General features: G+C 35.1%; 1 protein-coding gene across 8 annotated transcripts in view; it reads left to right on the top strand.

Moving 5' to 3' along the window:
* Window positions 1-26,304, top strand: part of ZNF148 (zinc finger protein 148) — a 147,715-nt gene that overhangs the window by 64,766 nt on the left and 56,645 nt on the right. For all 8 annotated transcript variants that reach the window (XM_025285273.2, XM_025285263.2, XM_025285254.2 and 5 more), the window contains one exon: window positions 23,312-23,437. In XM_025285273.2, coding sequence (XP_025141058.1) covers window positions 23,360-23,437 — 78 coding nt within the window. In that variant the 5' untranslated portion in view covers window positions 23,312-23,359. The remainder of the gene's footprint in view (window positions 1-23,311; window positions 23,438-26,304) is intronic.

The raw sequence follows: 26,304 nt of genomic DNA, 5'->3' as shown, positions 1-26,304 counted from the left end.
GTGAGATTGAAAAGAATAAAATAGTCTGTTGATGGTAATAGCTTTCTTCTTGGACTGATTGTAACCTGAGCCATACCTGACTGTTTTTCAGATGATTTCTATAATGATCTTTTCAAAATGAGATTTATACTTATCATTTTCCTCCCAGAAATTTTTCAGAGGTTTCTTTTTGCTAAAAAGCTGAAATGCACTCTTTTGCTTGGGCTAAAAGAGCCTTTGAATCAGGTCTCCTCTTATCTTATCCAGCCCCTGCAAGCCCTACTGCCCACTTCATAGTTTAAGTACATTGAAATTAGATTAGTTGCCCAGGTCCAGTATGATTTTTTCTCTTCTGTACATGTTGGATATACCTGTAATATTCTTTGTTTGGCAGTCTACTGTTCTTCACTTATCAAAACTTTCCTTTGTGTAATTTTTCATTATAATAACTAACTTTTCATTTCTTTGCTTGTGAGACCATGAGGTCTATTTTCTGAAACTTGTATTTTAACTTTGTGTTCTCAGTAACTGGGCTGTGGTAGGCAGTCATATATATATATTTTTTTTAAATTTTATTTTATTTTTAAACTTTACAAGATGCTCAACATCACTCATTATCAGAGAAATATTTTTTGAGTGAAAGAAATCTTTTTTAATTGAGAAAAAGTTTGAAGTGAAATGTGGATCCTAAGTTACAATTCAGAATTTTGACAGCTGCATAAACTTGTATGTAACCCATAATGCATCAAGATATAGAATATTTTCATCATCCTGGAAAGCTGGAAAGTTTGTTTTCTTCTTGGTCAGTCCACTCCACAACAATTGTTCTGATTGCCCTCCCCGCGCCCCACCCTCCCCATCATAGATTAATGTTGTCTCTTGAAAAGTTTGGGCTTCCCTCTTGCCTCAGACGGTAAAGAATCTGCCTGCAGTGTGGGAGACATGGGTTCAGTCCCTGGGTTGAAAAGATTCTCTGGAGAAGGGAATGGATGTCCACTCCAGTATTCTTTCCTGGAGAATCCTGTGGACAGAGGAGCCTGGTGGGCTACCGAACATGGGGTTGCAAAGAGTCAGACACAGTTGAGTGACTAATGTGAGAATTCTGTATGAATGGAATCATGTGTAACTCTTCTCTCCAGCTTCTTTTGCTCAGCATAGTGTTTCTGTAGTTTTCCATGTTGGTTTAGTGTTATCAGTAAGTAGTTCATTCTTTTCATTATTGTTTAACATTCTGTTATACTATACTAAAATTTTATTTCCCTCTTTATGGTTATTTATTACCTCTAGTTTTCAACCTTTATGAATAAAGTCACTGTGAATGTTGTTAAAAACGTCTTTTTTAATTTCTTCTGGGTACAATTTTTTAGAAGTTAAGCTATTTCTCTTCTGTTTTCATTTTGTTTAATCTAGTTTCTATCTTTGCATCAGTATTACTCTTGATTGGTATATTTTCTATACAAAACCCTGAGATCAGGTAGTGTAGATCTTCCAGTTTTGTTATTCTTTGGCAGATTACTGTGACTGTTCTAGTTTGTTTGCATTTTCATGTAAAATGCTGGATCAGCCTTTCAGTTTCTGTAAAATGAACTATCTGGTTTTAGTTGGGATTGCATTGATTGTATATATTGACTTGATAAAAACCAGCAACTAAAAAATAGAGGCTTCCAGTCCATGAACTTGATGTATTGTATGTTTATTTTGCTTTTCTCTAACTTCTCTTGGCATAGTTTTTATCAGAGTTTCTGGACATATTTATTTGGTTAAGTTTATCCTTAAGTATTCCATGTTTAAGATGTTATTGTAAATGGTGTTTAAAAAAAAAAACTTCAGTGTCTAATTGTTCGTGACTAGTATATAGGAATGCAGTTGATTCTTTTTATGTTGACCATGTATCCTGTGATCTTGTTATATGTACCTGTTCTAGTAAGGTTCCTTCTGTTTTTTTCAGGGTCCCTATTTTCCATACATTTTAAATCTTCCTTTCCAATTTATATGGTTTTTACTTTTTTCTTCCTTATTGTATGGACTAGGCTTCCAGAATAGTGTTGAATAAAAGTGGTAAGAGTCGATATTTTTGCTTTTTTCCTAATCTTTAGGGGACTGTATTGAGTTTTTCACCATTAATAATTGTTTTAGCTATAAATTTTTCATAGGTTATGTTTATTTATGAGGTGGAAGATGTTTTCTTTGTAGTTTGCTGAGATTTCTTTTAAAGTTGTGAATGGATGTATAAGTTCATTGATATTTTTTCTGCATCTATTAGATGATCATATGATTTTCCTTCCTTTTCTTAAAGTGAACTTACTGATTTTCAAATGTTAAGCCAGTCCTACATTCCTGGGATAAATTGCACTTGGTCATGATACATTGTCCTTTTTATATGTTCTTGGATTCAGTTTACTGATTTTTTTTAAAAAGAATGTTTATGTATATGTTTATGAGGCATATTGTTTTCTTGCAGTCTTGTTTTAGGTATATTGGCCTCATAAAAAATAGTTCCTTCTTTATTTTCTGAAAGTTTATAGAAAATTCGTGTTATTTCTATCATAATATATATTTAGTGGACTTTACCAATAACTTAATCTAGGGTTGAGTTTCCTTTGTGAGAAAGTTTTTACTTCCATATTTAACTTTTAAAACATAAAAAACTAATCAGATTTAAATTTTTTCTTGATTTAGTTTTGACAAATTATATTTTTCATTAAAAAAATTTTTTTTTAATTGAAGGATAATTGCTTTACAGAATTTTGTGGTTTTCTGTCTTACATCAACAAGAATCAGCCATAGGTACACCCATGTCCCCTCCCTCCTGGACCTTCCTCCCATCTCCCTCCCCACCCCACCCTTCAGCCTTTCACAGAGCCCCTGTTTGAGTTCCCTGAGTCATACAACAAATTCCCATTGGGTGTCTGTTGTACATATGGCATTGTAGATTTCTGTGTTGCTCTCTCCATACAGCTCCCCTTCTCCCTCCTCTCCTCCCACTGTGTCCTCAGGTTTGTTCTCTATGTCTGTTTCTCCGTTGCTCCCCTGAAAATAAATTCATCAGTGTCCTCTCTTTAGATTCCATATATATGTGTCAGTACACAATACTTATATTTCTCTTTCTGACTTTCACTCTGTATAATAGTCTCTAGTTTTGTCCACATCATTAGAACAGATTCAGATGTGTTCTTTTTCATAGCTGAGTAGTATTCCATTGTATGTATGTACCACAGCTTCTTTATCCATTCATCTGTTGATGGACATCTAGGTTGCTTCCATGTTCTAGCTCTTGTAAATAGTGCTGCAGTGAACATTGGGGTACATGTGTCTTTTTCAGTTTTGATTTCCTCAGGGTATATGCCTAGGAGTTCATTTTTTAACTGAACAAAAATTTTCATAATATTTTCTCAATTCCTTTACTGTCTAAAGGACTTGTAATATTTCTTTTTTCACCTTGATAGTGCCAGTTGTCTTTTTCTTGATTAATCTGGGTAGAGATTTGTCAGTTTTTCTGGTCTCTTCAAAGAATAAGTTTTGGTTTTAGTGCCTCATTAGTAAAGAATGCACCTACCAATGCAGGAGATGCAGGAGACATGGTTCGATCCCTGGGAGGGAAGATTGTCTGGAGAAGGAAATTGCAATCATGGCCAGGAAAATTCCATGGACAGAGGAGCTTGGCAGGCTACAGTTCATGGGGTTACAAAGAATCAGACATGATTGAATGCACACACGCATTGTTCATTTCAAGTTTCATCTTTACTCTCAAGTTATTTCTTTCCTTCTGCTTACTTTATTTTAATTTGTTCTTATTTTCTTAGCTTTTTATAGTAGAAGGTTTGGTAGCTGTTTTAGATCTTTCTTTTTGATGTAAGCATTTTAAGCTCTAAACTTCTCAATTTCTTTTGTGATTTCTTTGTGACCCATGCTTAATTTCTGAATATTTGAAGTTTTCCAGGTATCTTTTTGTCATTGATATTTAGTCATTGTGGTCAGAGACTATACATGTACAACTTAAGTCCTTTTAAATGTGTTGAGTCTTACAAGGTCTACTGTATGGTTACCTGGTGAATGCTCTATATTCACTTGAGAAGAATGTGGAGTCTGACTGTTGTCGGGAGGGTTTTTTGTAAATGTCAATTAGGTCAAGTTGGCTAGTTGTATTCTTGTTTTTTTTTTAATTTATTTTTATTGGAGTATAGTTGCTTTATAATGTTGTGTTAGTTTCTATTGTATAGCAAAAATGAATCATCTATGCATATACATCCCCTCTTTTGGATTTCCTTCCCATTTAGGTTACCATAGAGGATCTAGTAGAGTTCCCTGTGCTATCTGGTAGGTTCTCATTAGTTATCTAATTTATACACAGAATCAGTAGTGCATATATGTCAGTTCCAGTCTCCCAATTTCTCCCACCCATTCCCTTTCCCTCTTGGTATCCATACATTTGTTCTTTACTTAACCCTTTTATACCCTTACTCATCTACTTATTCTCCAGGCATTAAAGTTTGTTTGCAGAAAGATCCAGTTCAGATTATACGTTTCATTAACTGTCATGTCTCTTTAGTTTTCTTTAGTCTGGGTTAGTTCCTCTCTTTAAAAATTTTATGATCATCATACGTAAAAATTGCCATTTATTTTGTAGAATGTCATTCAGTTCAGGTTTATATGATTTTTCCTCTTAGACTTAAGTTGTTACTTTGGCAGGTATATTGCAAAAAGTGGTGCTATGTTTGTTCCCCATTGGGTTTGAACAGGTGGCACATGATTTTTATTTTCCCCCTTCTGATGGTGGTTCACTTTGATCAGTTAATTGAGGTAGGGTCTGCCAGGTTTTGCCAGTGTAAAGTTAATCTTATCCCTCATCATACTTTGAAATTTGTTCATTTATTTATTTGTATCAATATTGATTTTGAAGTTTTATTCACTGGGTAAAATCTACTACTATGTTTAATGCTTAGTTGATGATTTGGCCAATCCGAGCCTCTTCAGCTTGGCTTCTGTGTTCTTTTGACCTGTCCCATCAGTCCTTGAGCACTTCCTTTAAGTCATGAGATGTTCTAGGCTTATATTGTATTTTACCTGCCCATCCCTGGAATCAGACATTTTTTCTAAGGAGTCCTAGTTCATTTTAGTGGAGAATGGTATTTAGAAGCCAAGATCTGAGTGCTCAGTGTGCTGCTCATTGCTGGTGGAGTATAACTGCTCCCAGGACTGTTAGTGGATAAAGCCAGAGAATATATATATATATATATATGTACATACTTACATACATTTATATGTATATATGTACATACATTTACATCTATAATTATCCATTTATCTATAAGTATTGAAAACCATGAGTTCACACTGATACCTCCAATTATAGTCCATTACCACAGAGTACATTTTAGTTTGCTTCCTCCCATATTTTATGAGTCCTTTCTCAGACAGTGATAAGCCTGATTCTGTTATTCTTAATGTATTTATTTACTTAATTGATCAGATCCTCCTCCCAACCCGTTTGTAACTATTTTCCCTTTAGCACTGTTGCCCTTCTCCCCTTCCTATACAGGTAGATGCTCTCTTCACCCAGCTCCTGTACTCCATGGCAGTGCAAGCCATCCCTTGTCTCCTGTATGGATGTCTTCCTCCCCCTGCATGTGCTTTGGCAATTGTGCTGGGCCTCAGTTACCACATGGATCCCTCCTCGTACACTGTGGTGGTCCATGCTCAGTCCTCACACCACTTAGTTCTGGTACCTTGCTCAAGGCTGCTCTTCACCCACAGCATAGACCCTTTTATGTTGCTTGGGCTCTGACACTTTCATGCTGAACTGCCCTTTTATCTGGAGAACTTCCTCTCTCTGCTTACACTCTGATGTCTTACTTTGGGCAGCCCTCCCATGCCAGTACCCTCTTCATTCTGTCTAGGACCTGAAACTGTGTTTTGCTCCACAGTATGGCCTTAGAGGTGAATGGTTCATGGAGCCTAAGTAGATAGGGAAAGTCAGGAAGGGGAAGGGATAAGATTTATCCTTTTGTTTTCTTTAAAAAAACCTTAATTTTGAAATTATATAGATTCATAGGTAGTTGCAAAAATAATACAGAGATGTTCCATGTACCCAGTCTGGCAGTTTCTCCCCAGTGATTGCATTTTATATAACTATAGTACAAAATCTCAAAATAAAGAAGTTGACATTGCTACAACATGTCCATTTTTGTATGCTTTATCCTACAAGTAGATACAGAACTAATCCTTCATACCAAAGATCTCCCTGGTGCTACCCCTCTGTAGTCACACTGCTTCTTGTTGCCCCCACCATTCCTAACCCCTGGCTATCCTACCCTACTCTGTTTTCTGTCTCTAAAACTTCATCATTTTGAGAATATTTTATTTGAGATATTGGACTCAATATATTAAGTGACCTTTTGAGATTGACTTTTTTCACTTAATGTAATGCTCTCGAGAGCCATCTGAGTTGTTATATATATAAATGCTTTGTTCTTTTTTTTTTTTAATATATAGTAGTATTCCATGGTATAGCTCAGCTGGTTAAGAATCCACTTGCAATGCAGGAGACCCTGGTTCGATTTCTGGGTCAGGAAGATCCCTTGAAGAGGGGATAGGCTACCCACTCCAGTATCCTTGGGCTTCCCTGGTGACTCAGATGGTAAAGAATCTGCCTGTGGTGTGGGAGGCCTGGGTTCTATCCCTGGGTTGGGAAGATCCCCTGTAGGAGGGCATGGCAACCCACTCTGGTATTCTTGCCTGGAGAACCCTCGTGGACAGAGGAGCCTGGTGGACTATAGTCCATGGGGTTGCAGAGTCGGACACGACTGAGTGACTAAGCACACACACACAATTCCATGGTATGGTTGTTAAGTCAGTCAGTTCAGTTGCTCAGTCATGTCTTATTCTTTGCGACCCCATGGACTGCAGCACGCCAGACATCCCTGTCCATCACCAACTCCTGGAGCTTGCTCAGATTCATGTCCATCGAGTCGGTGATGCCCTCCAACCATCTCACCCTCTGTTGTCACCTCCTCCTCCTGCCTTCAATCTTTCGCAACATCAGGGTCTTTTCCAAGGAGTCAGTTCTTTGCATCAGGTAGCCAAAGTTCTGGAGTTTCAGCGTCAACATCAGTCCTTCCAATGAATATTCAGTACTGATTTCCTTGAGGATTGACTGATTTGATCTCCTTGCAGTCCAAGAGACTCTCGAGAGTATTCTCCAACACCACAGTTCAGAAGTATCAATTCTTTGGTGCTCAGCTTGCTTTATGGTCCAACTCTCACATCCATACACGGCTACTGGAAAAACCATAGCTTTGACTAGATGGACTTTTGTAGGCAAATGAGGGACATTTTAGTTGTTTCCATGTTTTGGCTATTACAGATAAAGCTGCTGTGAACATTGATGTGTAGGTTTTTGGGTTAACATAGGTATACATAGCTCTAGGATAAATACTCTGTTATCCCCTTGTCACCGGATATAATCACTTCTAACATTTTGGTATATGTACTTCAGTGCTTCTTTGATATGCATACCAAGCATAGGAACATGTTGCTTTTTATCTCTTCATTTACCAGCATATTTTGAACTTTTCTCAACTCCTTGTTCTTCTAATGCTTCTTAAATATCTGCTTGATATTCCAAATTTTGGGTAATCCATAGTTGAGTCCTGTTACTCCTAATAGATAATGATACATCTGAGTCCATTCTGAGAATGAATCAATGGAAAGTTATCTCATACTGAATACCAAATGCCAGAATTTAGGATTTGTGTAATATTGCTTTATAGAAGAACTTAACAGAGATGAGAAATTATATCCCTTACTTATTACTTATGCATTCCTGCTGGTAAGGCAGAGTTGTGAAGGGCAGATCTTGGGATCATGAATATACATTTTTGAATTAAAGAGAGGGTGTTGATATAGAACAGTATGATCTAGGTTCCTCACAGTGTGAAAACTTAAGCTCCAAGGCCTTTCATCCTTTCTAGAGTGTATGCTAAAGTCTTTTTAAAAATAGATATTGAACATGTCGATTTTTTTGTCCTTTTATTTGTTAATTCACTTGGAAGTCACAGAACTTTACTTCATATTAACTTTTTAGTTAATTCAAAACAGAAACTTGAGGTTTGTGTTTCCTTAAACTGTTAATAACAGTTTAGGTTCTGTAGCCTGTATAAACTCCCTATTGTTCTGTGATAGTTGAAGTAAAGTTCTTCATTTGTGATAACTGCTGGCTTTCAGGATTTATCATGACCGTATTACTCTAAATCAGTCACCCAGCTTCAGCTATGTGGCTGTACATTTTCAACAGCAATCTGCAAGCCACCTTTCAGATGTCTGTAGTATGCTCATTAGAACTTAATTTTGTGTATGTTAGAAATTTGAATTAAAATGAACTAAAATTAGTATTTCAGTTCCTTAGTTGCATTAGCTACATTTCAAGTGCTCAATAGTCACATGTGGTTAATGACTTCTGTATTAGATAGCATAAAGAATATTTCCATTATTTCAGGAAGTTTTGGATAGCGTGGTGTTAGAAAGATTTTCAACTTAAAAATTAATTTCAGAAATTTGAAAAAAAAAGTATTTGGCTTGTCCTTTTAATTCTTTTTATAGAAAAGGGATTGGAAACTTTGTGGACTATATTTTTCCAACTGATATCAGATATGTTGAAGAGTAAAAGACATGTTTATATTGACAGAATGAAACAAATTGTTATTTGTAATGATATATGTCACATTTGTTTCCTAGAAAAGTACTGAATTGCACTTTTTTGAAAGAATTTTTTAAATAGTTTATAGTCAAGTTAAGTCCAACTCTTTTGCGACCCCATGGACTATGGCCTACAAGCTCTTCCGTCCATGGGATTTTCCAGGCAAGAATACTGGAGTGGGTTGCCATTTCCTTCTCCAGGGGATCTTCCCTACCCAAGGAAATTGGCTGGTAGCTGAGTTGGTAAAGAATCTGCCTGTAGTGCAGGAGACCCAGGTTCACTCCCTGGGTTGGGAAGATCCCATTTTATGTAAATTAGGAGCTATAAAAAAAAAAATCATGCTCCAGTCATATAGTGATATAATAAAGTGTAAAGTATTTCAAGTGTTTGTGATTCCTGAAAAAATATACTTTAGCAGTCATGAAGATTTATTTTAGTCATGAATTTCTGTTCTGAAAGTGATATGAATAGAATTGTAGACATCCTTTTATGCATTTTGTATTCATGATTATTTTAATGGCTTAGGAAACTCAAGACATATTTGGCCATTGCTATAAAACCTCTCTTTTGTTTTAGTTTTAAAAGTTGCCTTAAATCCTGTCATTAGTTTAAGAAGGATTGTATAGACATTTCCCCAAATACCTTTTGCTTCAGTGAATAAAACTTTAACATGCTGTTGCTAGGAATTTGAGTACATGTCCTGGAATAAGTGTCTTTTCCTTTCCTATTTAACAAAATGAGAAGAAAAAAGTATTATTTTATTTGTGTCAGTGATTTAAAAATACTAATTTTGCCATGTATTTTGTACTCTGTTTTAGTCACAGGATTGGATTACATTTATTGGTATCAATGATCTTTCACAGTCATCTTGAAAGGTGACAAATCTATTTGATTTTGTTTATTTGCTTAAATAGTCATTGGTAGGATATGTTTCTTCCTCTCTTTTTGGCTAAATCCAAACTTGTTATCTCTATTACACTGTATACTTTTCAATAAAATTATTTATTATAGCCAGTTCTTACTACTCTCTATTTCTTTTAAAGTTCATTTGAGGGATTCAGAAGTAATTTTATGTTTATTGGCTCTTGGATCCTTGTCTTTTGAGGCATTTGTGTTGACTTTTTTTGTGTCTGCATGCTTTAAGGAGTACCGCCCCCCCCCCCCCCCATTCAAATACTTTTCACTTCATCATACTCTTTGAATATTATTTTCAGAAACAGATTTATTAATTGAGCTTGTTTTAAAGAGAATAGATGGTAGTTTATATCAGTTCCCCAAGGTTATTTTTTTAAACAAGATTTTACTCTTTTATGTGGCTCTTAGAAAGTATCCTATTTGATAGGAATCCGTTTTAGCAGAAAACATAGAATAAGTAATCTTGCTTTATAGTTTTTCCTGATGAGAGTCATATTATTGCTTATTATTATTGATTTTGACTCACCTGGTAAGTAAATGAATCAAAGTATCTCTATTAGTAGGTTGTTTTAGGGAGCTAACCTAGAATGGTCTATTTTTCAGTATTCTCCAGTGCTCTTAAAGTTGTTAGACTCAACGTTTTTTTTCCCCTTGCTGCTAAGTCGCTTCAGTCATGTCCGACTCTGTGTGACCCCATAGACGGCAGCCCACCAGGCTCCCCCATCCCTGGGATTCTCCAGGCAAGAACACTGGAGTGGGTTGCCATTTCCTTCTCCAATGCATTCAAGTGAAAAGTGAAAGGGAAGTTGCTCAGTCGTGTCCGACCCTCAGCGACCCCATGGACTGCAGCCCACCAGGCTCCTCCATCCATGGGATTTTCCAGGCAAGAGTACTGGAGTGGGGTGCCATTGAGTTTTCTTTCTATATTCTTTAGTAACATAGCTAGTTTCCTAACACTTTTCATATAGTTCTGTGTGATATTTGATATCTAATTAATTGATCAGGAATTGTGAGATAGTGGTACTGAGTGAGAGTTATACTCTTTCTTAGATCAAGTAGTGCCCAAATTGGAAGTCATAGACAAGGCTCTGATAGCATCCATCTAGCTAGATCAGTCTCAGAGATGTGTACTTTGACTTTTTTCATACTTGTATAATGAAGTTTATTGTAAAAAGGACTACATAGTCATTATAAAAATTAGTATAGAGGAGAACAAAAAAGTAAAAGTTCCTTGTTTTCTACTCTAATTCCAAAGAGATAACTGCTAATACTGATAACCTGAAAATTTTTAATTTATAGAAAAACATTCAGAAATGTCTTTATTTCTATATGTGTTTTGTAAATATATATCTTATGAAAATATACATATATTTTATTTTATACAAATTAGATGTTATTTTTGTATATTTTTGAAGTCTGCATTATTCATTTAATAATATTTTGTAGAAATTTCCATGTTATTATACCTAAAGCTTGCTTTCATATTCTAATGAATGATAAAGTGATGTGCCTTGTTTTATTTAATCACTCCCCTATTGGTGAATATTTATGTTATTGCTAGATTTGTTTGAATGAAATAATGATGAAAGGATCATGCTTGTATATATAGATACCCATATGATACAAGCATGTTTCTTGTGTCTATCTATATATCTGCATATTTGTAATGTTTTTTCTCTAGGTGTATATCTTTCTATTGAAATAAAAGTGCACAAATTGTTAGTGATGAATTTCCTCAAAAGTGACATACATGTGTAATTACTGCCCTGATTAAGACATAGAACATTATCAGCATCCCAGAGGCCCTCCCCTGTGTCCTTTTTAGTCACAACACTCCTCTAATTCCTAAAGATAACTGCTTCCTATCAGAACACTTTTATCACAGTTAGTTAGCTTTCCCTGACTTTTGAATTCCGTATGTACTATCTAATATTTGATTTCTTTTGCATTTTTTGAGATAAATCCATCCATGTTATTGCATGTGCTGCTGCTGCTGCTAAGTCGCTTCAGTCGTGTCCGACTCTGTGCGACCCCATAGACGGCAGCCCACCAGGCTCTGCCGTCCCTGGGATTCTCCAGGCAAGAACACTGGAGTGGGTTGCCATTTCCTTCTCCAATGCATGAAAGTGGAAAGTGAAAGCAAAGTCGCTCAGTCGTGTCCGACTCTTAGCGACCCCATGGACTGCAGCTTACCAGGCTCCTCCATCCATGGGATTTTCTAGGCAAGGATACTGGAGTGGCTTGCCATTGCCTTCTCCGGTTATTGGATGTAGTAGTAGTTTATTCTCATTTCTGTGTAATTGTCAGTAGTGTGAATATATCAAAATTTATTCTCTGTAGCATAATAGGCATCTTGTTTCATGATGTTGATTGTTCTGAAAAGTGCTGCTGCAAGTAGGTTTTGGAGGGGATGGTCAGGTGACATGTTTCCTGGCTTGCAGGATCTTAGTTACCTGACCAGGGATCAAACCTGGGCCCTGGCAGTGAGAGCACTGAGTCCTAGCCGCTGGGTTGCCAAGGAACTTCCTGCTGCAGATATTCTTCGATGTGTCTTTGGTGCATGTGCACACTCATTTCTGTTGGTTATATCCTGGAGTTTGCTGGGTATGTGTATGTTCAGCTATAGGAGTTACTATCCAGAAGTTTTTCTCGTGGATTTGCCAGTTTATTCTAATTGTTCTCTATCCATGATATTTGGCATTGTCAGTACTTTAATTTTAACTATTTTGGTGGGATGGTAGTAGTATTTCAGTGTGGGTTTGTTTTTTTTTTCCCCCAGTTTGCATTTCACTGATAACTAATGTGAGTGCCTTTCATGTTTACTGACAATTTGGATATTATTTTTTTGTAAGGTGCATGTTCATATTTTGCTCTTTTTTCTATTAGGGTGTTCCTTTCTCTTACAGATTTGTGGTAATTCTTTTATATTTGTTGGATATATATGTATCAATTATCTTTTCTATGCTTCCACTATGACTTGCCTTTTTACTCTTTTGATGAACGGAAGTCAGTGTTAACGAAGTTCAGTTTATGTCTTTTCCTTCTGGTGTCTTGTTCTTTTAGTATCAGTCCTGTTTAAGAGTTCTTTGCCTGCCCCAAGGTTGTGATGATATTTTCCTTTGTTAACTTCTGGAAACTTTATAGTTTTCCTTTCCCATTTAGATCAGTAGTCTGTTTGGAATTGAATTTTGCTGATGATGTGAGATAGGGGGTCACGATTTACTTGATGACTTTTGCTTTTTTTCCCAACTCACCCATAGAAATTTTTTCACTTTCATTTTGCTGGCTTAATATTTCAATAAGTTAGTATATTAAGATAATAATAAATAGATTTTTCTTTAATTAATCCTAAGAATTTGTACTAATATTGGACTTAATGTCTTTTTAGGATTATAAAATAATACATTGTTTGTTAAGAAAAGGTACAAATTTGAAAGCTAAACTATCACAATGTTGTTAATCAGCTATACTCCAATACAAAATGCTTTTGGTATTAAAAAAATAAAAAATAAATTAAAAAAGCTATCAAGATAATAGAAATTGCTGCAATCTTACTACTCTAGGATAATCACTACTAACATTTCATTGTTAGTATTTTAGTGTTTCCTTTGTTTTTCTGCATATATATTTGTGTGTGTAAAATTTGCTGCATATGTATTTGTGTTTGTGTAAAATTGTATATTTATCCATATTTATTAATATCATTTAATCTTAAACCATGAGCATCTCAGTATTATTAAAATTATTCAAAAGTAAGATTTCTTGTTCGTGTATATCATATAGCTATCTTGTAATTTATCTCACTGTTTCTTTACTGTGTATTAGACTGCACTTTATTTACAGTTGTAAATGTTATTGTGATATTATATGTAGTGTTGTCATGTGAGATTATTTCTTCTGTCTAGATTTCCTAAGACTCTTGATATATATTGCCTAATTTATAGTCCACAAATGTTGATCATTTTATTCTTCCTCTTGTAGTATATGAGAGTCCCAACTTAATTTCTTTAAAAATGATCTAGAATAGGAAATATGGAATATAATTTCCAGATTTGTGTGTGATACTAAGAAAAAGAGAAATAACTGGACTTGGTCTTGGTTTGAGAGTGGAGAAGAAAATTAAAAGATGTCTATAGTCGAGAGACTGGGTTGTTGAAAGGCAGGGGGAAGAAGAAAGAAGCAGGGAATTTAGAAGGAGGTGCTGATGTGAAAAAAGAATTTATTTTTAGCAATATTGAGTTTTAGATAATAGGATGTATTAAGTTGAGATGCTCTATAGAAATTGATAACCTTCCATATATCTAAGCAATTACATATCTGCAGTTGTATAATAATAATTACTTAGAATTTATAGTTTTTGTATAATCTCATTGGATTTTCTGATGTGTATAAACTGGATATTATTACTGCCACTACTTAACAGGTGAGGAAATGATTATGATAGTGAAAGTGAAGTTGCTCAGTCGTGTCCAACTCTTTGCAACCCCATGGACCATAGCCTACTAGGGTCTTTCATCCTTGGATTTTCCAGGCAAGAGTACTGGAGTGGGTTGCCATTTCCTTTTCCAGGGGATCTTCCCCACCCAGGAATCGAACCTAGGTCTCCTGCATTGTAGGCAGACGCTTTACTGTCTGAGCCACCAGGGAAATCATGATAATGAATGGCATCAAAAATCAACTATAATGCTATATGCCATAGTTGATGATTTACATATATAATCCCTTGAACTCTGCAGAGATTCTGTGAGAATTATTCCCTCCATTTAAGGGTGAAGAAAGTTATGGATGACTGAAATTCTAGTTGCTTAGCTTGACACTGCTAGTATCACTCTTTGGGAGTAGATTGCATTTCTGACACTGCTAGTGTTACTCTTTGGGATTAGATTTTATTTCTTTTAACTCTCACCCTGTGCTTTTTTTGTTTTTCCATACTACTTTTGGAAGCCAAGTTCACCCAATAATAATTGGAAGAGGTAGGATTGAAATTCAGGTCTTATGCTTTATCTAAATATTGTTGACATTTTGTCCACTTTGTTATTTTTTAAATTATTTCCTTTCTCTAGAACCACTAGAAATTCTTTCTATATTCTGGAAGCAACCAAACTATAGTTTGTATAAGGGAAAATGAAGTATGTTTGTGCAAAAATCATTTTAAAATGTTTGAATGATTTATTAGATTTATAAAGAAGCTGTTATAGTAATGGAAATAGCACTGAACTAAAAGATATAAAATCCTGGTTTAAGTACTAGTGTTGAAATCTATCTAGTCCCACTGATAGCCTGGGTAAGACACTTGCCTCTGTGATATTTTAGTTTCTTCATTGGTAATGCGAGGATAAAAAATAATTCACAGATTACAGTAATTAGGGTCTCTGTTGCTGGATTTGGAAGACTTGGGTGTAAGTTTTTGTTTCCCTTCTTAGACAAATAACCTTTCTCAGCCTTAGATTTCTTATTTGTGAAATGGGATGAAAATGCTTACCTCATAGTCTTCCTGTAGGATTAAGTGCAATAGATTATACAGGATAGAGACCACATGCACCCCCTTCCTTCTCTGCATGCCTTTCAAACATTGTATCCATAGCACCTAGAAGAGTGTCTGGCACATAGTAATATTAGATAAATCTTAGTTACTAATGCTGAGGAGGAATCACAAATTTGTAGAACACTATATAGACGCTGTTTTTTGCTTAAATGTAGTAGATTTACAATGTGTTGATTTCTGGTTTACAGAAAAGTGACTCAGTTATACATGTGTGTGTATGTAGATGTACACCTATACACATATTCTTTTCCATTATGGTTTATAACAGGATTTTGAATATAATTCTCTGTGCTATACTGTAGGGTCTTGTTTATTTTATAGATAATAGTTTATATCTGCCAATCGGAAAGTCCTAATTTATCCCTTTTCCACAACCTTTTTCCTTTGGTAACCATAAATTTGTTTTCTGTGTCTGTGAGTCTGTTTCATAAATTCATTTGTGTTGTATTTTAGATTCCATGTTATCAGTGATATCATACGATACTTGTCTTCCTCTTTCTGACTTACTTCACTTAGTATGATATTCTCTATGTCCATCCATGTTGCTGCAGATAGCGTTGGTTTATTCTTTTTTATGACTGAGTAGTAGTCCATTGAGTCTCCACTGTTCCATGACAATTCAGTCTTTCCTTATCTTTTATGACCTTGATAGTTGATGGGTATTTTTTATTTTATAGAATGACTTTTAATTTGAGTCTTTCTGATATATTCTTATGATTAGATTGGTGCTTTTATTTTTTGACAAATCCCACAGAAGTATTGTGCTCATTTCAGAACATCATATCAGGGATTATAAAATGTGGAGATATGTCTTTATTATTGGTGTTACTACATTCTCTGTGCTTTGGTAAGGTGATAAATGCCAGTTTTCCCCATTTTAAAGTCACTTTTTTCTCTTTTGTAATTGGCAGATGTCTTGTAGGAAATATTGAATAGTTTGAGTCTGTTTAAATATCCTATTTCTACTCAAAATTTTACCTACCTATGTAAGCATCCATTGGTGGGTCCTGCCAACTGTAGTTATTAATGTGGTGTTTACCTAAATGTGAATTTGTATTTTCTTCATTCCTTCTATATTTACATTAATTGTAGCTGTTCCTTCCCTCCATTAAAAAAAAATTCCATTTATATCAGAATGGATATTTGTTTTATTCTTTGCATTATAATCTGGTACTACCATTTATTATTTTCTCACATTGTTTCAGCTTGCCCATTAGGAACTCTTTCAGACAAGCTCTTGTGTCCTTTTGACATGCACTCTAGTTTCTGGCACCACAAAATGTTCCAAGGTCATCTTATATATAGTTCTCCTTGCCTTTTGAAATTAGTCACTTCTCCAAGGAACTCCAGTTCCTTTTGTTTGGATAACGGTAGTTAGAAACTAAGTTTTAGATGCTAGGTGTGTTTCATTGCTTCTTAGTGATTTTAGCACACAGAGTTAGGCATTATGTGTGTGTCTGCTAATTGGCAAATGCACACACATCTATACTAATTTATGTTGGTTGGGCCAAGGCATCTATTTTGAACGAGATTGAATGGAGAAAAGGGAGGGAATGTAAAATATAGTTAAGATGTATCTAGATCAGTGGTTCTCAAAATTTCTGGCCTTGGAACCCCTTTGCTCTTAAAAATGTTGAAATCTCTTAAGAACTCTTGCTTCTGTTGGTTATGTATGTTGATATTTACCGTTTTATAAATTAAAACATTAAAATTTTTATTTTTATAAATAAATCGCATTACATGTTAACACATAGCATATTTTTTAGTGAAATATAACTTTTCTAAAATAAAAAATTTAGTGAAGTTTAAAAATTTTACAATCTGTTTATTGTCTAGCTTATCTCATATTTGCTAATATATTTAGTCTGTGGTGACATCACATGTTAGCTTCTGAATACTGCTGCTATATACTCTTAAGAGGAGAGTGAGGAAAAAAACAACCTGTGTATTATAGTGAAAGTGTTTTTTTCTCTCATGGACCACCCATGAGAAAGAGTGTCAGGGATCTTCTGGAGTCCCTGGACCATACCTTGAAAACTTTAATAGAGATTTACTAAAACTGTTACAAAATAAAGGTATGTATATAGTGGAAGGATGGATCGAGAAGAACTTCTGTGAGGAACAGGGAAGAACTTGAACCATGAAGATACAGAAGTTAATAGAATTTCTGGGTAAGATGGGGATTGTCAGCACTATTTCAGGTAAGATAACTTGATTTGATCACTTGTTCCAGTTCATCTTATAGTTACTAAATTGTAAAATGCTGATATAGCAACCAAAATATAAATTTTTAATGAGAAATATTACAGAGGAGTAGATTAGAATGTTTGTTGTGAACTGTGGGTCCCTGAACCTTTTCAAAATCAAAAGATAGTTATGGACTTTCTCAAGCCCTGACAAATGTAGCTTGTATCAGAAGTTGACATGCTGTCAGGTCAGGCAGAAAGGGAGGGTTGTGGTTTATGATTCACACCAAGGCCTGTCCATCAATGTGCTGCTTCTCCTTCCTGCCCTACTCTGTGGCTTGGTGAGCTTGGAATTAGAAATCTTCCTGTTGACTGGTTAAATCTGTTATTTCCAAAACCATCCTGGAAATAAACTCATGCATGCATATACATAGGGATATATTCTTGGTGTTAAATTTCTCTTTTCCTGGACTCCGTGAGTACTTTCAGATATTGCTAACATCATTTCAGTTCAGTTCAGTCACTCAGTCGTTCGACCGACTCTTTGCGACCCCATGAACTGCAGCACGCCAGGTGTCCCTGTCCATCACCAACTCCCAGAGTCCACCCAAACCCGTGTCCATTGAGTCGATGATGCCATCCAACCATCTCATCCTCTGTCATCCCCTTCTCCTCCTGCCCTCAATCTTTCCCAGCATCAGGGTCTTTTCCAATGAGTCAGCTCTTCGCATCAGGTGGTCTAAGATTGGAGTTTCAGCTTCAACATCAGTCCTACCAGTGAACACCCAAGACTGATCTCCTTTAACCCAAGACTGATCTCCTTTAGGATGGACTGGTTGGATTTCCTTGCAGTCCAAGGGATTCTCAAGAGTCTTCTCCAACACCACAGTTCAAAAGCAGCAATTCTTCGGTGCTCAGCTTTCTTTATAGTCCAACTCTCACATCCATACATGACTACTGGAAAAACCATAGCCTTGACTAGACAGACCTTTGTTGGCAAAGTAATGTCTGCGTTTTAATATGCTGTCTGGGTTGGTCATAACTTTTCTTCCAAGGAGTAAGCATCTTTTAATTTCATGGCTGCAATCACCATCTGCAGTGATTTTGGAGCCCAGAAAAATCAGTATATTTACAATAAAGCTAATTGTTTTATATCTTTCTCTTTACATTTAAACACTTTGTTGTACTTGTGGTCACTTTGATTCTATTTGTTTCCTAGGCAATATTTTGGAACAGTTTCTTTCTAGTGATAGTTAAACACATTCTTTTTATATGACTGTACTATTTTTACTCTCAGAATAACCATTTCTCTTAAGTTTGGTGGCAATTATTTATATACTTTAGATTGTTCTTTCAAAAAGTTCGGCTGTAAGAAAATGGAAGTTGGAAATATTTTGGTCCACAAGAAATTATTTTATGGGGTAAATTTAAGTGTACTTTTAGGCAGAGAAGTAGTTGATGAAGTAAGATTATTTTAGAGACAGGGAAGATGCAGAGCCTGAAAGATGGGTAGTAGTGGAATCAGCAGCACAGTATAGAGGAAAGCACAAAGATGCTTTCTTTTTTCTTCAGCAGGGGTGGGAAGATGATTGAGAATACCTAAAAGTGAAGTTGAAAATTGAAGGGAACATATGGCTTCAGAAATGGAGAGATGGTAAGGACAGATACTTCTGCCAAGTAACCTAGGTCTTTACTGTAAAGGAGATCATGCAGAATCATGAAAGCTGAGCTGGGGAAGAGTATAATTGATAGTAAGGGCAGTAAGGAGCTCTTGTATATTCCTCACTGGGGAAATGGCAAGAAAGCAGTCTTATGTTAATTTATTTGTGGAAGAGTACATTGGTAGATTATAATGCTGTAAAGCTTGAAATAGATATGGACGTAGGTTATTAAGAATAAAGAGTAAGAAGAGTTCAAATGATTGTAAGGGGTCACTTTGGGAGTTAGGGGTAGACCAAAATTTGCAAACCACATCAAATGTTCATCACATACTATGTCTGGCAGTGTTATTTTAGATATGCCTACATTTGTTAAATTGCTTATTAACATTATTGAGTGTGGAAGAAGGTAATTGGGAAGAGTAGCAGGTTTGGTGGAAGAAGAAAATAAAAAGAGGATAGAGTGAGAAATGTGCAGCTCTGATTGAGTTTCTTACTCAATCTAGAAAGCTTTTTGCAGTTATTTCAGATCTCATGAGTTTCTCCATTTGGTTCCTGCCTTGTGTCATTCATTTAGGTTGAGCCAAATATGTGCCATTTTATTAGTTTATTAGTGGTTTTTTTTTTCCTTTCTTTCTTTCCTTTTTTCTTTTTAAGGCATGAAAACTTACCGTCTGCATTTTAAGATCTTTGGAAAGATTTTAGAATGTGTTCTTTTTATCTAGTATTTTGCTCTGTACAATGTTAGAATCTCAGTAAATTTAAAGTTTTCATTGTATTATTTTAAACTGACTGAATTTAACACTTAGTAGCTATTGAATACGGAGAAGGCAATGGCACCCCACTCCAGTACTCTTGCATGGAAAATCCCATGGACGGAGGAGCCTGGTAGGCTGCAGTCCATGGGGTCGCTAAGAGTCAGACGCGACTGAGCGACTTCACTTTCACTTTTCACTTTCATGCACTGGAGAAGGAAATGGCAACCCACTCCAGTGTTCTTGCCTGGAGAATCCCAGGGACGGGGGAGCCTGGTGGGCTGCCGTCTATGGGGTCGCACAGAGTCGGACACGACTGAAGCGACTTAGCAGCAGCAGCAACTATTGAATAAGTGAGTGAAAGCTGTTATGAGAAATATCAAAGAAGAATATCTTCCTTTTAGATACCAAGATAAGATACAGGCACATGAAACAGAAAAACAGAAAAGTGAGATAGTTTATGTTTGGGCCAGACATGATATAAGTCTTGACAAAGACTTACATCATTCTGGATTCTGGGCATGAATTACTAGTGATTATAATCAAGAGAAAGACTTTTATTTTTTTCAGTATAGAAAGGCCTCCTATGTTTAAAGTTTAAAGTTGGGAGAATAAAGAGAGAACAATAAAAAATGAGGAATACTTCAGTATAATTAAGATATATGTATATATCTTATATATACATATACCTAATTATATGTGTGTATATATATATATAAAAACTTGCAAGAATGAACCAGCTTGGGAAGTGGCAAGGGGTGAGGAAGCATGGGCTCTGCCTCTTGAAAGGGTGTTGGGGTAGAAGTTAGATGAATGTATAAAATAAGTGTGACACAGTATGGTAATGCCCGATGGCCTCCTTTGTCTTGAAATTGGGAGGCCCATATGGAGCTTTGATTAGTGGATGAGCAGGAGTTTCAGGTGGAGAAATGTCTGGGTTTAGTAAAGTCTTAAGAAAGAAGTATGAATAGGGTGATTAACAGTGTTGATGACGTTTTCTGATTTGGTAGTGAGTAAAGCATTGACATTCACATTCTCAGATGTAGGCAGGAGGTTGCACATGGGACTAGGTGAAATGATAAAGATTAAGCCATGGGGGAGAAATGAGAGATTTGTTTTTTAACCTGACATATTTCCTAGCCTATTGATTTTCTTGATGTTCTAATGAGTACATTTCAAAAAATTCAGCAAATTAATAAGTTTTTCTTTCCCCCAAAATCACACATCTGCAGATACCTGATTTGATTAATTATACTTTGGTTTATTTTAGGTGAAAAGTAACACTGAGAACTTGATTTTTGTTTAAAGATATTTCTCAAGGAGGAAGTAGGAAACTTACAGATGAGTTTTGTCTCTTTTGCCATGCTTAAAAAGATTTTGTGTCTTTATGGATTATTGTAGTCTTCCTTGGGCCAGTGAAGATTTGTTTTCCCAGGCTTTTTGCACCTCATTCTTGCTAGCTGCCTTGTCATTTTCATACCTGTCTCTCTATGTTTGTGGATTTACCAATAACTTTTCTAAGTACCCTAGGCTGGACCATATACTTTAGTATGTGGTTGTATTATATGTGGAGATTACCTTATTTCATTCATGAGTGATAAGCCTGTTGGAGTATTCTAAAAATGTAGTGTTTGTGTGCTTACTAGCATTCACAGTGCTTTGATTCATTGATACTTCTAAGTTTGGTTCTATACTTTGATAATGTTAGAAGTGTACCTTACATTTGTCAGTGTTAGTACCAATATGATCACTCTCCATATATGTAGAAATAGCTAAAAGGTTCAGATGTATGTATTAATCTTTTTCACTATTTGCACATAAAGGCTCTTCCTTGGTTTAAATAGCTGCTAATGGCAGAACTTATTTGTGAATCTATCTTGCATTCTACCTGACACTTATGCTAAAAAATGTTATTCTTTCTTATTGCTGCATTCTGTATATTCGTGGTTTCTTTGTAATTTATCAGCCAGCAGAAATGTTTGGAACTACTTTATGGTGCCCTTGCAACATAAGAGAGAGCAGTTCAACAGCTGCTTAGTCTGTTGTCACTTCTCCTTGTCTCATACCCAGCCTCAGTAGCTGTGTTTCAGTAAATATCACTTCAGAGATGCTAACATGTGTATTCTGAAGCCTTGTTAGAGGTGACTTTACCATTCTGTTTTATATTTCAAATAATTACACTAAAAGAAGCCACAAGAATGGTCACTAGTACTATTCTCTAAGCTGATAGAATTATTAGCTAAATAATCATTTATAGGCATGTTTTTATGCCTGAGTTCTCCTTGATTTACAGTTCTGATGCTGCCCACATTTCAGAAATTTATGCTAACTTCCAGTTCTGTATTCTGTCAGTTTGAAATTTCCTAACTTATGTTGCATTTTCCTCATGAACCCTTCTACACAGCTATGTCTTCTGACTTTAAACTATAAGTCTGTAAGATGTTTATAACCTTTAGCACCCCCTTTTTAAGTGTATTTTTTGAAAATATAGCCATTAGCACATTGTACTTCCTGGAGTATTATCAATATATATTTTTTTAATCAAGATTTTTTTTTAAACGTTATAAACAACAGAAATTTATTTCTCACAGTTCTGAAGGCTGGAAATTCATGATCAGGGTGCGAGCATGGTTGGGTGAGCATCCCCTTCCAGGTTTCAGGCTTCTCATTGTGTTCTTCTGGTTGAAGGGTCAAGGGTTTTAAATGTATTTCAGAGCCTGTTAAGTTGAAAGTTTCTTAGTTTTAATATACTTGTGTTTTCATTTCAAGGATAGTTTGAAAATGTAGTGGTGAGGAGTGGGAGACTGTGTACCATCAGTTCTGATGATCACTCCACATGTTAGGACATATCTTCACATCTATGAGAATTGAGCTCTAAAGATGAGATAACGTTTTGACATCTTAATGCTTGTAGTATTTCTTTGCTTATTATGTAGTTAGAATTGTCTTGTACATAGCTGTGGCCTAAAACCATGTGTAATTCTGAAAACACACATTTGGTGATGGTTTTTTGTAGAGCCTGGGAAAATACTGGTTAAGATATTGCCAAAAACATTGAACTTAAAGATGAATGATAATTATTGTTAGATTATCATTCCTTTTTTTGATGAAATTACCTTTTAGAATTTTTTGTTGTTTGTGTGATGTTTTGCCAATTGACAAATTGACAAATTGAGACCCATCATGAAGTCTGGTCCCCTAGTATTTTACTGATTTTGGAGTTTCACCTTTTTTTATGCTTTTAACCTCAGTTTTCTTAAATATGGGAGTGAAATTGTATCCTCACTTCTACTTTATTCTCCTAGGTCTTATTATTTTTTCCCAGGACAGCTTTAGTCTTTTTTTTTTCAGATAAATTTTTATAAAATCCTAGTTTATGCCTTCAATTTATATACTGTTGATTCTTATATGTCAATTACCTATTGAATTCTTCAACATACTATTTACTTGCACACACAAGTAATCTTTCTGGGAACATCTGTATGTAGATTTAGCAAAGAATTAAGCATGCAATGGCTGTTTGTCACAGTGGACTTTTTGTTTATTTCTAAAATTGGCTTTTTTTTTTTTTTTAACAGATAAGTGTAAAGCAGGAAATTACTTTCACTGATGTATCTGAGCAACTGATGAGAGACAAAAAACAAATCAGAGAGCCAGTAGACTTACAGAAAAAGAAGAAACGGAAACAGCGCTCTCCTGCAAAAGTAAGAGAATATTTTAAGGTGGTGGTCCCAAACTATTGCTTAATCTTATAGGCAGGAACTTGGCTGGACTATAAGTCTCATGTGGCTTAATAAAGTTGGACTGGTGCATCAGGAGTAAGGAAGAGATGCATGTCTGCATGGAGGTGGTAGGCCATTGCTTTAAAATTTCCACTTCCCTTTCACATCTTTTTTTTTTTTTTAACAAACTTTTCTTACTCCATATCTCTCTTTTCTTTAAAAACTGATAATATGCAGTGCCCTTGCTTCTCATTCATATTAGTCTTACTTATTTTAGTATTCCTATTTCAGGAAAATTCAGTACCAATTGGTCATGAGGAAAAGGTTGTGCAATACCTGTGATACAGACTAGAATGTAAGCTCCATAAGAGCAGGGACTTCATTTTATTCACAGCTATATCCCAAGAGCATGGAATAGTAGGCCTAAGAGACTCTCAGTAAATACTATGGGTGAATGAATGGCTTAGTAAATAAACAAGTGACCCATAAATACTATTAGGAATTGCCTGCCTTTCTTTCCTTTCAATACAGTAGTAGCTGACTGTATGTATCATTTTGATATTCCTAGGACATCTTGGAACTCTGTATAATTTACAGTTATTTTTCATCTTTTGTTTTTCTAAAAAATTTTATAACATGATCTTTTTTATTTTGAGGGCTACTTTTGTATTTGTGATTTAAATCATCATCATTATTTATGCATTTTGTACACTTTTGGATATGTGGTATGCTGCGGTTTGTACTGGCTTGCCAGAGCTGATTAATAAGTTTTCAGGAATTTTGCAAGCTGACTCTGAAACCATTGGTAATTTGAAATTAGCCACGGTAAGAATATTTATACCGTGGAAATCAGCATCCCTACTCTCTAACCCCTTAAAATGTTAAACATTTACCAATATGCTGCTTTGGGGATATATATAAATATGGTTACTGCAAAAATTTTTGAAAAATACAGAGACGAAAATAACCCATTTATTCTTAGAGATAAATATTTCCGTTTTCTGCCATATTCCTTTTCTATTTTCAAATTTGTATAGGTTCATTGAATTTCCTGTTTGTAACTAGAGTATGTAAGCTATTTTTAAAGTTATTAAAGGTTTTTACAAATATTAGCTGCATATGTATTATTTTGATATGTCACATTATATTCAATGATTGCTATGTTGTTGGAAAGTTGTTTTCTCTTTGCCTTCATTTTAAATCATGTTGCACTTGAAATATTTGTGTATACATTTTCATGTACTGCTAAATCAAAAGGTGTGAACTTTTTAAAAGGTTTCTTTAAAAATTAAATAAGTAAAATAAGCAAATAAACAACCAAGCAAAATAAGTGAAGTTTCCTAATAATGTTACCCCTTCCAGCAATGTCCTATTAGTTACATTCCTGCCTGAAGTGGACCTAAGATGTCTGTCCATACCCTCTCATAACCTTGAGTATGAAACTTTGCTTCTTTTGTAACTTAAGATGAATGTCTCATTATAGTTTAAATTTTAATTTCTTTGGTTATTGGTCATACTAAAACTTGTGTGTTTTTCATAATTATTGACATTTTATGTTTCGTGTTTTGTGCAATCCCTTTATCTCCCTCCTCCCTGCTTCTTTCTTCCTTTTCTTTTCTTGGGGTTAATGTTTTTCTCAGTGATATATGATGCTTTAAAAAATTGACATTAATGAATAAATCAAGTTGTTTAAGGAAAATATTAATTTCTAAAATTATGATAGTGGTTATGTTACTTGTGTTCATTGCAAAATCTGTTTCAAATCTTTAAAAAAATTTTTATTTTGAGTATCTATAATCAGTTTATTTTTATTATCTTATTGGAGTATAATTGGTTTACGATGTTATGTTAGTTTCTGTTATGGAAAAAAGTGAATCAGTTATTTCAAGTCTTAAAAAAACAACATATGTAAGTTGTACATTTTCCTTGATACTTTATAGCCATGTTTTTCTGATACTATTTTTGATTGTAATTCTGAAATTCTGACTAAATCTTAGGTTATTATCTTCTTCAGGGGTGTTTGGAATTATATCCTAAGTAATACAGATCTTATTTTTACAGAGTTTAAGTTTAGTTTTTGCTTATCTGGTTTGAGATAAACTAATTTATAATGTATTATCATAATACTCCTAAAGGCATTTATTTAATTATATATATATATTTATGTTGTTGCTGGATGAAAGAAATTTGGCCTATTCTGAGTATATTGCATGTAAGAAGATGTTTTGGCCAGTCTTTTTAGACATTCTTAGGACAGTGAAATTACTGCAAATAATACATGGTAGACAGGGCTGTGAGAATAACAAAAACAAGAATTTTTACATTGTCCTGACCTATTACATGTGACAGGAGAGAGAATGGTTGTTGTCTGTTTTTAACCCTGGCCTTGCAGTGTCCAGATGAGTGGTTTGTGTCTGGATTCTCACAACTTTGAACTTGTGTTTAAAAATTCACACTTCAGATTTTTCATTAAAGTAATTCTCCCCTTTTTGTATGAAGATAAGGAAAAGCTTACCTCTTGCTTAGAAATCAGTGTTACTTGTTTTAAATTCCTTAAAAGCAACTGTAAGTTTCTCAAATAATTGTAGTGTATTATGCTTAGAGGCTTCCCAGTGGCTCAGCAATAAAGAATCTGCCTGTACCACAGGAACCACTGCAGGAGATGCAAGTTTGATCCCTGGGTCAGGAAGATCCCCTGGGGAAGGAAATGGCAATCCACGTCAGTGTTCTTCCCTGGATAATCCCATAGACAGAGGAGCCTGGTGGGCTATAGTCCACAGGTCGCAAGAGTTGGACATGACTTAGCGACCACAACAACAATGCTTAGAGGACTCTACTCTCCACCAACA

This window comes from Bubalus bubalis, chromosome 1 (genome assembly GCF_019923935.1).
Source record: "Bubalus bubalis isolate 160015118507 breed Murrah chromosome 1, NDDB_SH_1, whole genome shotgun sequence".
Lineage (NCBI taxonomy): Eukaryota > Metazoa > Chordata > Mammalia > Artiodactyla > Bovidae > Bubalus > Bubalus bubalis.
This window is presented reverse-complemented; position numbering and strand designations above follow the sequence as displayed.